Raw genomic sequence first — 12580 nt, forward strand, 5'->3', positions numbered from 1 at the left:
AATCATTAAGCTAAACCCCAAGAAAGCTATTTTGAGGGCTTAAAATTTTTGGAATTGCTCTTTTAAAATCTAGCAAAAGCCTAAGTTCCAGATGTATTTTTTTCCTTTTCTGTTTTTCATAAGATTTACCTTTTTTAAGAACAGGATTGGATTTTTGATGTCTTAAGAGGTTTGTGCATGTTGTTTGATTAGCTGGTAGCAACAGCTAATTTCCTTTACATTACCCTTGTTGTTCATACTTCTAAATTTAATCCAGAGACACTCAGGTTTTTCTGCAGTTTCATACTGGAGCTCTGAGCAGTCATACTGCTCTCTTACGTACAACGCAACTCCCCCACCTTTTCTGCCCTGCCTGTCCTTCCTGAACAGTTTATATCCATCCATGACAGTACTCCAATCATGTGAGTTATCCCACCAAGTCTCTGTTATTCCAATTACATCATAATTCCCTGACTGTGCCAGGACTTCTAGTTCTCCCTGCTTGTTCCCCAGGCTTCTTGCATTAGTGTATAGGCATTTAAGATAACCCGCTGATTGTCCCGCTTTCTTGGTCTGAGACAGGAGTCCTCCCCTCTTGTAATCTCCTGCTTGTGCTTCCTCCCGGTATCCCACATCCCCACTTACCTCGGGGCTTTGGTCTCCTTCCCCCGGTGAACCTAGTTTAAAGCCCTCCTCACTAGGTTAGCCAGCCTGCTTGCAAAGATGCTCTTCCCTCTCTTCGTGAGGTGGAGCCCGTCTCTGCCTAGCAATCCTTCTTCTTGGAAGACCATCCCATTGTCAAAGAATCCAAACCCTTCTCTCCGACACCATCTGCGTAGCCATTCGTTGATTTCCACGATTCGTCGGTCTCTACCCTGGCCTTTTCCTGCCACAGGGAGGATAGATGAGAACACCACTTGCGCCTCAAACTCCTTTATCCTTTATGCCATATTTACTTCTCTTCCTACACATCGGGATGGTTTGTTCCTGCAACCTCAATAAGGTTTCTTTGAAATACAGCCAGCTTCCCTCGACTCCTTTCCCCGTCATGTTATTCTCCCAAGGGACCTTGCCCATCAGTTCCCTGAGGGAGTCAAAGTCTGCTTTTCTGAAGTCCAGGGTCTCTGTTCTACTGTTTTCCCTTTTTCCTTGTGTCAGGATCCTGAACTCGACCATCTCATGGTCACTGCCCCCCAGGTTCCCATCCACTATTGCTTCCTCTACTATTTCTTCCCTGTTTGTGAGCAGCAGGTCAAGAAGAGCTTTTCCCCTAGTTGGTTCCTCCAGCACTTGCACCAGGAAATTGTCCCCTACACTTTCCAGAAACTTCCTAGATTGTCTGTGCACCGCTGTATTGCTCTCCCAGCAGATATCGGGGTGATTAAAGTCACCCATGAGAACCAGGGCCTGTGATCTAGCAACTTCTGTTAGTTGCTGGAAGAAAGCCTCGTCCACCTCATCCCCCTGGTCCGGTGGTCTGTAGCAGACTCCCACCACGATATTAGGAAAAACTTTTTCACTAGTAGGGTGGTGAAGAACTGGAATGGGTTACCTAGGGAGGTAGTGGAATCTCCTTCCTTAGAGGTTTTTAAGGTCAGGCTTGACAAAGCCCTGGCTGGGATGATTTAGTTGGGTTTGGTCCTGCTTTGAGCAGGGGGTTGGACTAGATGACCTCCTGAGGTCCCTTCCAACCCTGAGATTCTATGATTCTATGATTCCTTTGTTTTCTTTCTCAGCTCTTCCCCAGAAGTGGGAGTGACAGGGCTTGAGGGTACCCCACAGGGAGGAATTCCCAAGTGCTCCTTCCTGGATCCAAGGGTTTTTTTTGCATTTGTGTGGTGGCAGCGTTTACCAAGCGAAGGTCAGAGAAAAGCTGTAACCTTGGGAGTTTAATAGAAGCCTGGAGTGGCCAGTATTGATTTTTAAAATCCTAGTGGGCCCCCACCTTCTGTACTCAAAGTGACAGAATGCGGATTCAGCCTTGACAGTGACTATATTCTGGATAACCATTTATCATTAGACAAAGGTTCTGTTCTGCATACTAGAGCCAGGGAACAGAGAGATATAATTAGATGAGAAACATAGCTGTTTGTAGCACAGTTCCACTCACAAAATAAATCAGAGACAAATAGAACTGATATAACCAATATACTGCACTCACTGAAAATCAGCAACATTCTGGAAAGGCAACAACTGGGGTAACTGCTGAGTTGTGGTCCGGTATATGGACCAGTTACTAAGAAAGAAAATAATTTTAATTTAAAGGAGACTTTTCAGTTAATGTACTAAATGCAAAACTGCTACAGAGCCAATAGATGGCAGTGGTGGTACCTTTTCTCAGAGGACAAGGCACAGAAATACTAAGTGGGAGTGTTGTGAAACCAATAAAATGCATGTGTTGGTAAGAGTGAGGCAGCTGATTAGAAAGTTATTGCTCATTCCTAGAGAGAGATGGTCTTTATGGGCTCCAGCAAGGAAAACTGCCTGAGTTTAGTGAAGCTACTGAACAACCACAGTGGATATGATATAGTGGCTACAGTCTGCTGGAGAGTGGATCTACATGATGGGCTGCAAGCGGACCTCTGAGGGAATGAGGGAGATGTCTGGGCAGCAGCTGTCAGATGCATTAAAGGACTGGCAAGTCCATTTAGTTTTTCAATCCACTGATATCCCTTCTGTTTTCAACACCAGTGCCAGGCAGTTGTAAACAAAGTATTTCCTAAGCAGTATCAGAAATATCATAATCTCTGAATTTAACCCCATTACACACACACAGACAAATGTTCCAAGTCCAACAACATCCTTTTTGGTGACAGAAGATAACTGGAGGGTGCAAACTGGATTTTCAATCAGTGTTGCTTGGGAATGTCTAAAAAGCCCAGCCCATTGCTGCTATATGCATACTAGCTTAGGTCATTATTCCTTTTGCAGCTCTTTATTGGCTGAGCAGAAGTTAAAGAATCTTCTACAAATAATGCTAACTGGGCCTTTCGTGCTATTTTACACCCTTCCACACAGAAGATGGATGGAGGAGCATTTTGCTCTAAGAGAAATATTTCAAGGCAAGGCAACTGAGAAAAACATGTCATTTTCTTACTTATATGCTATCTATCCAAGGTACTTATATGTCCCCATTATCATAGCATCAGGGCTTCTCGCAATCTTGGTTGTATTCATTCTCTCACAATAGCCAAGTGCTGTGATCTGAATTTTACAGACAGGGAACAGAAGCACAGAGAGGCTATGGCCCAAATCTTCAAAAGCTAATTAGGTGCCTAGTGCTGTTGATTCAAGTGGGACTCAGGCCCCTAAATATCTTTGAGGATCTGGGCCTACGTGATGAGGCCAAGGTCACACAGGATGTTTGTGACAGAACACAGAACTCAACCTGGGTTCCTTAGAACCATAGCCAGTGTCCCACCCTTCTGTCATGGCAGAATCATCTTCATATGTTATATTAACGAAAACGATGGACGAACATCATCAGGTCTTCTTCGAAAACGATGGACGAACATCATCAGGTCTTCTTCGAAAACGATGGACGAACATCATCAGGTCTTCTTCGAAAACGATGGACGAACATCAGGTGCCTAGTGCTATTGATTCAAGTGGGATTCAGGCCCCTAAATATCTTTGAGGATCTGGGCCTACGTGATGAGGCCAAGGTCACACAGGATGTTTGTGACAGAACACAGAACTCAACCTGGGTTCCTTAGAACCATAGCCAGTGTCCCACCCTTCTGCCATGGCAGAATCATCTTCATATGTTATATTAACTATATTTCTATGTAATTACTATTATTTGGTAAGTGCAACACTGGTTTTTAAATTGTAAATGCTCCTAATCAGTGGTGCGCAACCTGTAGCCCGTGGGCTGCACGAGGCCCATCAGGATAATTTGCTGGCGGGCCACGAGACATTTTGTTTATGTTGACCATCCGCTCGCATGGTCCCCCACAGCTCTCAGTGGCTGCGGTTCGCCGTTCTCAACCAATGGAACCTGAGGGAAACGGCAGCCAGCACGACCCTGCAGTGGAAGAGGTGTTATGATCGTCGTAATCTATACGAGAACTGAAGGACTGATCGATCAAGGTAATGACTATCCTGAACATCTAACCTTCTAGGCACTATGCAAGAACTAATAATCTAGGAGGCATCTATAGACCTGCTCCAAACCCACTGAAATCAATGAGGGGGGTGGGGTCTATTCATTGACTTCAGTGAGCTTTGGTTCAGTGGTGAGTGAGAATAGGTTGCTGGCCTTGCAGACTGTGACTGGGAGGTCATTCCTTGCAGATGGGCAGCCTCACCTTTAATAGCAGATTGCTGAGGAGTGTCACCAGGTTGTATGAATTTTGTTGGCATGCCATGCTGCAATGTCACTGTTCCCATTGGACATATAAGTATCCCTAAGAGATGAAATCAGAGGCAGGTTGGCAGCATTATGTTGGACACAGCTAAGGAAACTTATATCTCACTACTTTGCATTTGGGAATTTTCTGCATGATTCACATGATATACAAAATAAATATTGGATGTGGGTTTAACACGTGTATATGAGACTGCACAAGCATTAACTAAAGAACAGAAATACTTTCTGAAAATCAGTCTTGACAAATGCAGTGCTGTTGACTCAACCCTAAGTAAATGCAGCTAGCCAGGCTCACAATGATCTGGAGGCTGGCGTGGGCTGCACCCTCAGTAAGTTTGCAGATGACACTAAATTGGGAGTAGTGGTAGATACACTGGAGGGTAGGGATAGCATACAGAGGGACTTAGACAAATTAGAGGATTGTGCCAAAAGAAATCTGATGAAGTTCAACAAGAAGAATCCCATGCACTGCTACAGACTAGGGACCGAATGGCTTGGCAGCAGTTATGCAGAAAAGGACCTAGGGGTTACAGTGGATGAGAAGCTGGATATGAGTCAACAGTGTGCCTTTGTTGCCAAGAAGGCTAATGGCATTTTGGGCTGTATAAGTAGGGGCATTGCCAGCAGATTGGGGGATGTGATCATTCCCCTCTATTCGACATTGGTGAGGCCCAGGATCGGCGCCAGGGTTTTTGGCGCCCTAGGTGGGGGTCCTTCCGCGCTCCTGGTCGTTGGTGGCAATTCTGTGGTGGGGGGGTCCTTCCGCGCTCCCGGTCTTCGGGGCCACCGAGGGCAAAATGCCACCCCCCCAAATCCTGGCACCCTAGGCGACCGCCTAGGTCACCTAAATGGAAGCGCCAGCTCTGGTGAGGCCTCATCTGGAGTCCTGTGTCCAGTTTTAGGCCCCATACTGCAAGGATGTGGAAAAATTGGAGACAGTCCAGCGGAGGGCAACACAAATGATTAGGGGGCTGGAGCACATGACTTATGAGGAAAGGCTGAGGGAACTGGGATTGTTTAGTCTGCAGAAGAGAAGAATGAGGGGCGATTTGATAGCTGCTTTCAACTACCTGAAAGGGGGTTCCAAAGAGATGGATCTAGACTGTTCTCAGTGGCACCAGATGACAGAACAAGGAGTAATTGTTTCAAGTTGCAGTGGGGGAGGTTTAGGTTGGATATTAGGAAAAACTTTTTCACTAGGAGGGTGGTGAAGCACTGCAATGGGTTACCTCGGGAGGTGGTGGAATCTCCTTCTTTAGAGGTTTTTAAGGTCAGGCTTGACAAAGCCCTGACTGGGATGATTTAGTTGGGGATTGGTCCTGCTTTGAACAGGGGGTTGGACTAGATGACCTCCTCAGGTCTCTTTCAACCCTGATATTCTATGATTCTGATTTAAACCCTGGAAACCTCATTTATAATGGTGACAAGATTGCCTCTCACCACATTCTTAGGGTACGTCTTCACTACCCGCCATATCGGCGGGTAGCGATCGATTTCTCGGAGTTCAATATATCGTGTCTCATCTAGACGCAATATATCGAACTCCGAATGCGCTCCCATCAACTCCGGAACTCCACCACCGCCGAGTCGACGGGGGAGCCGCGGACGTTGATCCCGCGCCGTGAGGACGGGTAAGTTATTCGAACTAAGGTACTTCGACTTCAGCTACGCTATTCGCATAGCTGAAGTTGCGTACCTTAGATCGAACCCCTCCCCCCCCCCCCCAGTGTAGACCAGGCCTTAGTTGTACCTGCACTGGATTTTCTGATGGATTCCAAACATTGACTTGTGTGTCATGCTGCTACAATACACCTTGGCACAATACAGTGTGAAGTGTGCGGTTTCAGCCTAAATTCTAAGGATTAAAGTTTAGAAACATAGGAATTGCCCCCACTAGATTATACCAGTGTCTAGACTAATAACCTGTGCCTGACTGTGGCTACCACCAGATTAATTAGAGTAAGGTGCAAAAGTCTTCATAATGAACAGTTGCAGAATAAGTTGTTCATAGGAGAAATTCTTTCCTAAGCTGTCTGGTGGTGGCTTGCTGATGCACAAGGTTTATATTCTTTATTTCTATCTTGAATAAATATCAATGCTCTCGTTAGCCACATCCTTTTTGAATGCTCAGTTCAAAGAGATGCAATATCTTGTGTCAATGAATCCCACAGATTATTTATACATTCCCATTATCAGTTTTTAATCTGTTCTCCTATTTCATTGAATGCTCCCTTGTTCTTGTAGTATCTTTTAGGAGCACCTATTATCTTTACAATATCTGCTATTTTATATACCTCTACCCTATCCCCTCTTATTTGAATCCTCGCTAAGCTAAACTGTCCCAATCTAACTGTTTCCATTATCTGAAATTTTTTCTATCTATCTATCTATCTATCTATCTATCTATCTGACAGTCTTTTGGATCCCTCTGTTTCTGATCTATTAACTGAGATTCTGTGACCAGAACTAAACACAGTATCCAGGTGAGTGTGAATCACTCCTATAATATTTCTGGTATTATCGTCAGGCTCATTCTTTATACATCGTAACTTTGTAGTTTGTTTCTAGATAGCTATATGTTAAGGAACTGACTTTAACCTTTGTTGTTCATATCACTTGATGAGAGGAAATTACCTTGGAGAACAAGGTGCTGGATATTCATCTACAACAACAGATCGACAAATGCCAAGTAAATGACCCATATTACTTAGAGAATTTGCTATTGGCTTATGACATATTTAATCTGTGTATAAGGAAATAGAGAATGGAATAAATGCCAAGCTTAATTGGAATAAACACTAAACATATAAATCATCACCTTTTAAAGCAGACAGTAAAAAAAGCAACTGAACTGTGAGTTGTTAGGGAATAATAAGTGTAGCCGTAAGTAATGCAGTTTTCTGCTGTCCTTCATGTGGCAAGAATGGGGAACTGGTTGTTGCACATATAACACCGCCAGATCCCAGTCGACAGGACTGAACGTCAGACTTCTGAAACTTCATGCTTGAGCCTCTGCTGCATGAGCTAAAAGTCACATGGCTTTTAGCTAAGGATGTAGCAGACTCATTAATCTCTTCTAAGTGGTCTCAGTGCCACTAGATGGGACAGAGCATCACACCCAGGAGGTGTGTGAGCCACAGACAGAAAACCACTAATAGAATCCTGAACTTGAGTCTCAGCAAGTGAACTGTAGATAGGCTAATTTAAAAATATTTGTTTTTAAATAACAATTTTAGATCTTCCTAAATGGTTTTGCATTTCTCTTTAAAAAAGACTTTACGATCACCTTAAAGTTAAAATTGCCAAGTGGCATTTATCCTCAAATAGGGCAATGTGCAGATTCTAGGCACTGTGATTCTTATGTTTGAGTTTACATGGGTTACAGCCTGTTTAATGTCTCACGGAATTAATTATGAAATAGAAATATTGAGCTGGTCTTTTTCCTGTACCTCAGTACCTGCATGGTGGGAATACTAGAGGACTTCCATTTATTAGATATTTTGTCCCAAATGTCTCCCACTGAAATGTCAACTTCTTCACATTCTGTAACCATCAATAACTGAAGTTAATTGCCAACTGGCTTGAGAGAACAATTCCCCTAGTTTCTGCTCTCCAAGAATTTTTTTTGTACCTGCTTATAAAGTATGGGGCAACCTAGGGAGTAGTATCATTTTCCTTATACCAACCTTGCTATTTCATATACCATATATGTATCTTGTGTGTATGTGTTAAAGCAGGTGGTATTCCCACTCTGCTCTCAGTAATGTCTGCACACGCTGTAAATGGTCAAACTCTCCCATCTCCTGGGGTTCAGCTGTTTTTTCCAAACAAGGTAACTAAGAACACAACAGAAATCCCGGGCTGCCTAGTTCCCTCTGCTGAGACATCCACAACCCCCCCTTTATATCCGAAGTGGAGTTAACCAGCTACACTTGTTACAGTGAGTCAAGATGAACCAATCAGCATCTTCCTGCAGGTTCCAACACCTGATTATAGGGTGAGTCAACAGAAAAATCCAGCCACTATGTGAAATGTAACAAAGCAGAATGAAAAAAGAACAGTAGGTGTGTATAACCATAAGACAAAAGACGGTGTGCCTTACAGGGCCATTAACATACTGATGGCTGTATCCCTTGGTCTATCTTGCTGAAATAAGAATATGATAAAGATATAGGAAATGGCAGAACTTCCTGGCCAGACAGACACATAGGCAGGATAGCTCAAACTTACTGAGCCTCAGTGAAACCGGATTTTGACATGACGCTCCCATGAAAAGGAAGAGGAAAAGAAGAGAATCCTGTCTGAAAGGACACCTGGCCAGCAGTGGAGCACTTTGGAAATAAGCTCCAGTTCATGTGCAAATTTAGAGGGTGTCCAGACAGCAGGTTTTGGGGTGTAGCACAGGAATGAGGTGTGGCCTCAAGGGAAATGGGGGTGCTCTGTTCACTAACAAGCTTTGCCAATGCCGGGCTTCTCAACTGGTACAACACTTGTACCCTTACAGAAGCAAAACTCTATTGGTGAGAAGTGCCAAACCAATTACTGAAAAAAATATGCTCCACCCATGGAAACTAAAGACCAGAACCACAAAGGTATTTAGACTCCTAACTACCATTGATTTCAATGGAAGTTAGGGGTCTAAATACCTTTGAGGAACTGGGCCTGGATTCTATGAAGAACTGAGCACCCTCAGTTTCAATGAGAGATTAAACCAGGGGTCGGCATCCTTTCAGAAGTGCTGTGCTGAGTCTTCATTTATTCACTCTAATTTAAGGTTTCGCATGCCAGTAATACATTTTAACGTTTTTAGAAGGTCTCTTTCTATAAGTCTATAATATATAACTAAACTATTGTTGTATGTAAAGTAAATAAGGCTTTTAAAATGTTTAAGAATCTTCATTTAAAATTAAATTTAAATGCAGAGCCCCCCTGACTGGTGGCCAGTACCCGGGCAGTGTGAGTGCCACTGAAAATCAGCTCGCGTGCCTCCTTCGGCACCCGTGCCATAGGTTGCCTACCCCTGGATTAAACCATGTATCATCTCCTGGATTAGGCCATGATGCACCAATCTTCAGTCCAGATCAATGGTTTGGACTATGAGATGATAGAATCAGAGCAGTTTTTGATGTTTCCAAGCCAGGTAATTTGTTATTAAAAACTGATTTCTGAAATCATTTGCTAGATCAGTTCCCTTGGGAAAACATCCCCTTGTATGTATATTGTAACCACAGAACTAGCCTAACTTCCTCTGTCTCTGATGACTGTGTGTGAACAAACTGTGTATCTAATCAGGATATAAGCACACAGCATTTGTGGTGTGAGAATTAGTTTACCATGTTTGGTAATACCTTCTGTTGAGACTGCAAATAAGGGCCTGCTCCTGAGCCACTTAAAAATGAATGGCAAAACCCCCATTGACTTCCGTGGTCCAGTGTCACCAGTACACCAGAACTAGAGCTGCTCAGGAGTTTACCCTGTTTTGTGGGAAATGCTGATTCATCAATCCTGAAATATTTCATAGAAACATGTTGAGCTTGGTGAATATTAATTGAATCACAGGCCAGGTTCTGATCTGGTGCCAGGGACTTCACGTCTTCTAGACTATGTGACTTGGGGCAGGCCTACCCGTCTGGGGGGATCCTTGGACTCTCTGACTCGTGCAGACTGGTTGACAGTAGTGAAATTGAAAAGAATCATGTCCGTTTCAGGCAGCAGCTGCTGGTGTCCTGAGGAACATATTTTGTTTTGGAAGCACTGTGTGTCAGTGATTCCGAAATGGATTTTTTTAAAATTTCCTCTTCCTGGGAAATTTCAAAATGTCAAGTATCAGAGGGGTAGCCGTGTTAGTCCGGATCTGTAAAAGCAGCAAAGAGTCTTGTGGCACCTTATAGACTAACAGACGTTTTGAAGCATGAGCTTTTGTGAGTGAATACCCACTTCATCGACATGCATCTGACGAAGTGGGTATTCACCCACGAAAGCTCATGCTCCAAAACGTCTGTTAGTCTATAAGGTGCCACAAGACTCTTCAAAATGTCAAAATTTCCTGAGAAGCAGAGATTCTAAGGTTTTGCTAGGTCTCACAAGAAAAACAGCCCCTAAAGTCACAATATCCCTGTCACACAGCTGGGGCCAGTACTCACTTTTCCAGTAGTTGAAGATCAGCCCCTGCCAGTTATTGTAGACTATATCTGTGATAATATAAACAAGGTCTGGATCCTACAATGAACATGGAATGCATTTCCACCCTTTATATTTGAATGTTCTTTGGCCCCTAAGGGTTCATCTACACAGGGATAAAAGACCCATGAGTGGCCCAGGTCAGCTGACTCAAGCTCTTGGGGCTCAGCTCTGGGGCTGAAAAATTGTTGTGCAGATGTTTGGGCTCAGATTGGAGCCCAGCTCTGGGACCATATGAGGGTGGAGGGTCCCAGAGCTCGGGCTCCAGCCTGAGCCCAAATGTCTACATAGCGATTTGTAGCCCTGCAGCCTGAGCCCCACAAGCCTGAGCCTTCTGACCTGGGCCAGCCATGGGTCTTTTATCCCAATGTAGATGAACACTTAGGGGCAAAAGAACATTCAAATGTAAAGGGTGGAAATGCATTCCATGTTCACAGAGACGGACTGTTACTATAATGCATTTACTCAGTTGATTACAGTAGTGTCTAAGACCAGCCAAAATTGGGGCCCCCATTGTACAAACAGAGCATTAGACAGTCCCTGTTCTGAAGAGTTTACAGCCTAACTAGACACGACAGACACAGGATTGGGGAATCGGACATAACACACATCTAGAGTGAATAGTGATGGCCTTCAAATGTTCTGGTAGTGTCATGATTATTTAAAAAAATGTTTGGGTCCAGTTTTGTTGGGACAGGATTAAATAGGCAGATAGACAAAGGAAGTGAGAGGGACCTTAGAGAAGAGGGAATGCGGGGTGAAAGGTAGGGTGGAAGAGGGAGGGGAGGAAGAAGGGCGGTATGAAAGGCAGGAGGAGTGACTAACCAGATGTTTAAGTGCCCTGAGCTCTCTGCAATTCATGTCATACTGGGTAGTACAACAAAATAGTCCCAAAACTTGATGTCAGTGCTGACTTGGTGAATGAGTTCTTTTGCAAAAGCATGGGATGATAGCGCGCCTTTTACAAAGAAAATAGCAATCAGGCTCATCTCAGAGAATTTTTTTTTTAAATGGAGAGTGTCCAGCTCAGCACGCCTGCTTATTCTTTCAGACCTATCAGTACATTGAGTCATAACCCACTAATCATATCACCTTAACAATAGTATAAACTCAACACCATCCTTGCACTGTGATGAGATGATATAATCAGAACAGTTGCTGATGTTTCCAAGAAGGCAATTTATCATTGAGAACTGATTTCTAAAATGATTCACGAGATCACTTCCCTTGGGAAAGCAGCCCTTCGTATACACTCCATAACTGCAGAACTAGCCTCTCTTCCTCTGTCTCTGATGACTCTGTGACAACAAACTGTGTGTCTGTCTAATCAGGATGCAAGAAGGAAGCATATGCGGTACAAGAATTAATTTACCATATTTAATAACACCATGTGTTGAGACTGACAATAAGAGCCTACCCCTGCTCCTATTAAAATCAAGGGCAAAACACTGATAGGCTTCAGCAGTCCAGGATCAAGGTCCAACATTTTTTTTTCCAATCTATAATTTTATTATTTTTTACCTACAATGTCATCACTATCCCAGAACTAGAACTGGTTAGGATTTTTTCAACAAACATGGATTCATTGGAAAATGCTGATTCGCATGCTTTAATCACCATTCCAGGGCACATGTGTCCATGCTGATGACGGGTTCTACTCAATAACAATCCAAAGCAATGTGAACCGACGCATGTTCATTTTCATTTTCTGTGTCAGATGCCACCAGCAGAAGGTTGATTTTCTTTTTTGGTGGTTCAGGTTCTGTAGTTTCCACATTGGAGGGTTGCTCTTTTAAGACATCTGAAAGCATGCTCCACACCTCGTCCCTCTCAAATTTTGGAAGGCACATAAGATTCTTAAATCTTGGGTCGAGTGCTGTAGCTATCTTTAGAAATCTCACATTGGTACCTTCTTTACATTTTGTCAGATCTGCAGTGAAAGTGTTCTTAAAATGAACCACATGTGCTGGGTCATCATCTGAGACTGCTATAAGAACATAAGAATGGCCCTACTGGGTCACACCAAAGGTCCATCTAGCTCAGTATCCT

General features: G+C 43.6%; 1 protein-coding gene across 2 annotated transcripts in view; it reads left to right on the forward strand.

Moving 5' to 3' along the window:
• The first annotated feature begins 3508 nt into the window (after positions 1 to 3508).
• The window catches only part of LOC123371439 (stromelysin-1-like), a 51504-nt gene continuing 42432 nt past the window's right edge, over positions 3509 to 12580 (forward strand). Inside the window, exons 1-2 of one of the 2 annotated variants that reach the window (XM_045019075.1) lie at positions 3509 to 3565; positions 3940 to 4071. In XM_045019075.1, coding sequence (XP_044875010.1) covers positions 4026 to 4071 — 46 coding nt within the window. In that variant the 5' untranslated portion in view covers positions 3509 to 3565; positions 3940 to 4025. Of the gene's footprint in view, positions 3566 to 3704; positions 3785 to 3939; positions 4072 to 12580 lie in introns of those variants that run through there. The other variant, XM_045019085.1, reaches the window with a different exon arrangement.

This window comes from Mauremys mutica, chromosome 1 (assembly GCF_020497125.1).
Source record: "Mauremys mutica isolate MM-2020 ecotype Southern chromosome 1, ASM2049712v1, whole genome shotgun sequence".
Taxonomy (NCBI): domain Eukaryota; kingdom Metazoa; phylum Chordata; order Testudines; family Geoemydidae; genus Mauremys; species Mauremys mutica.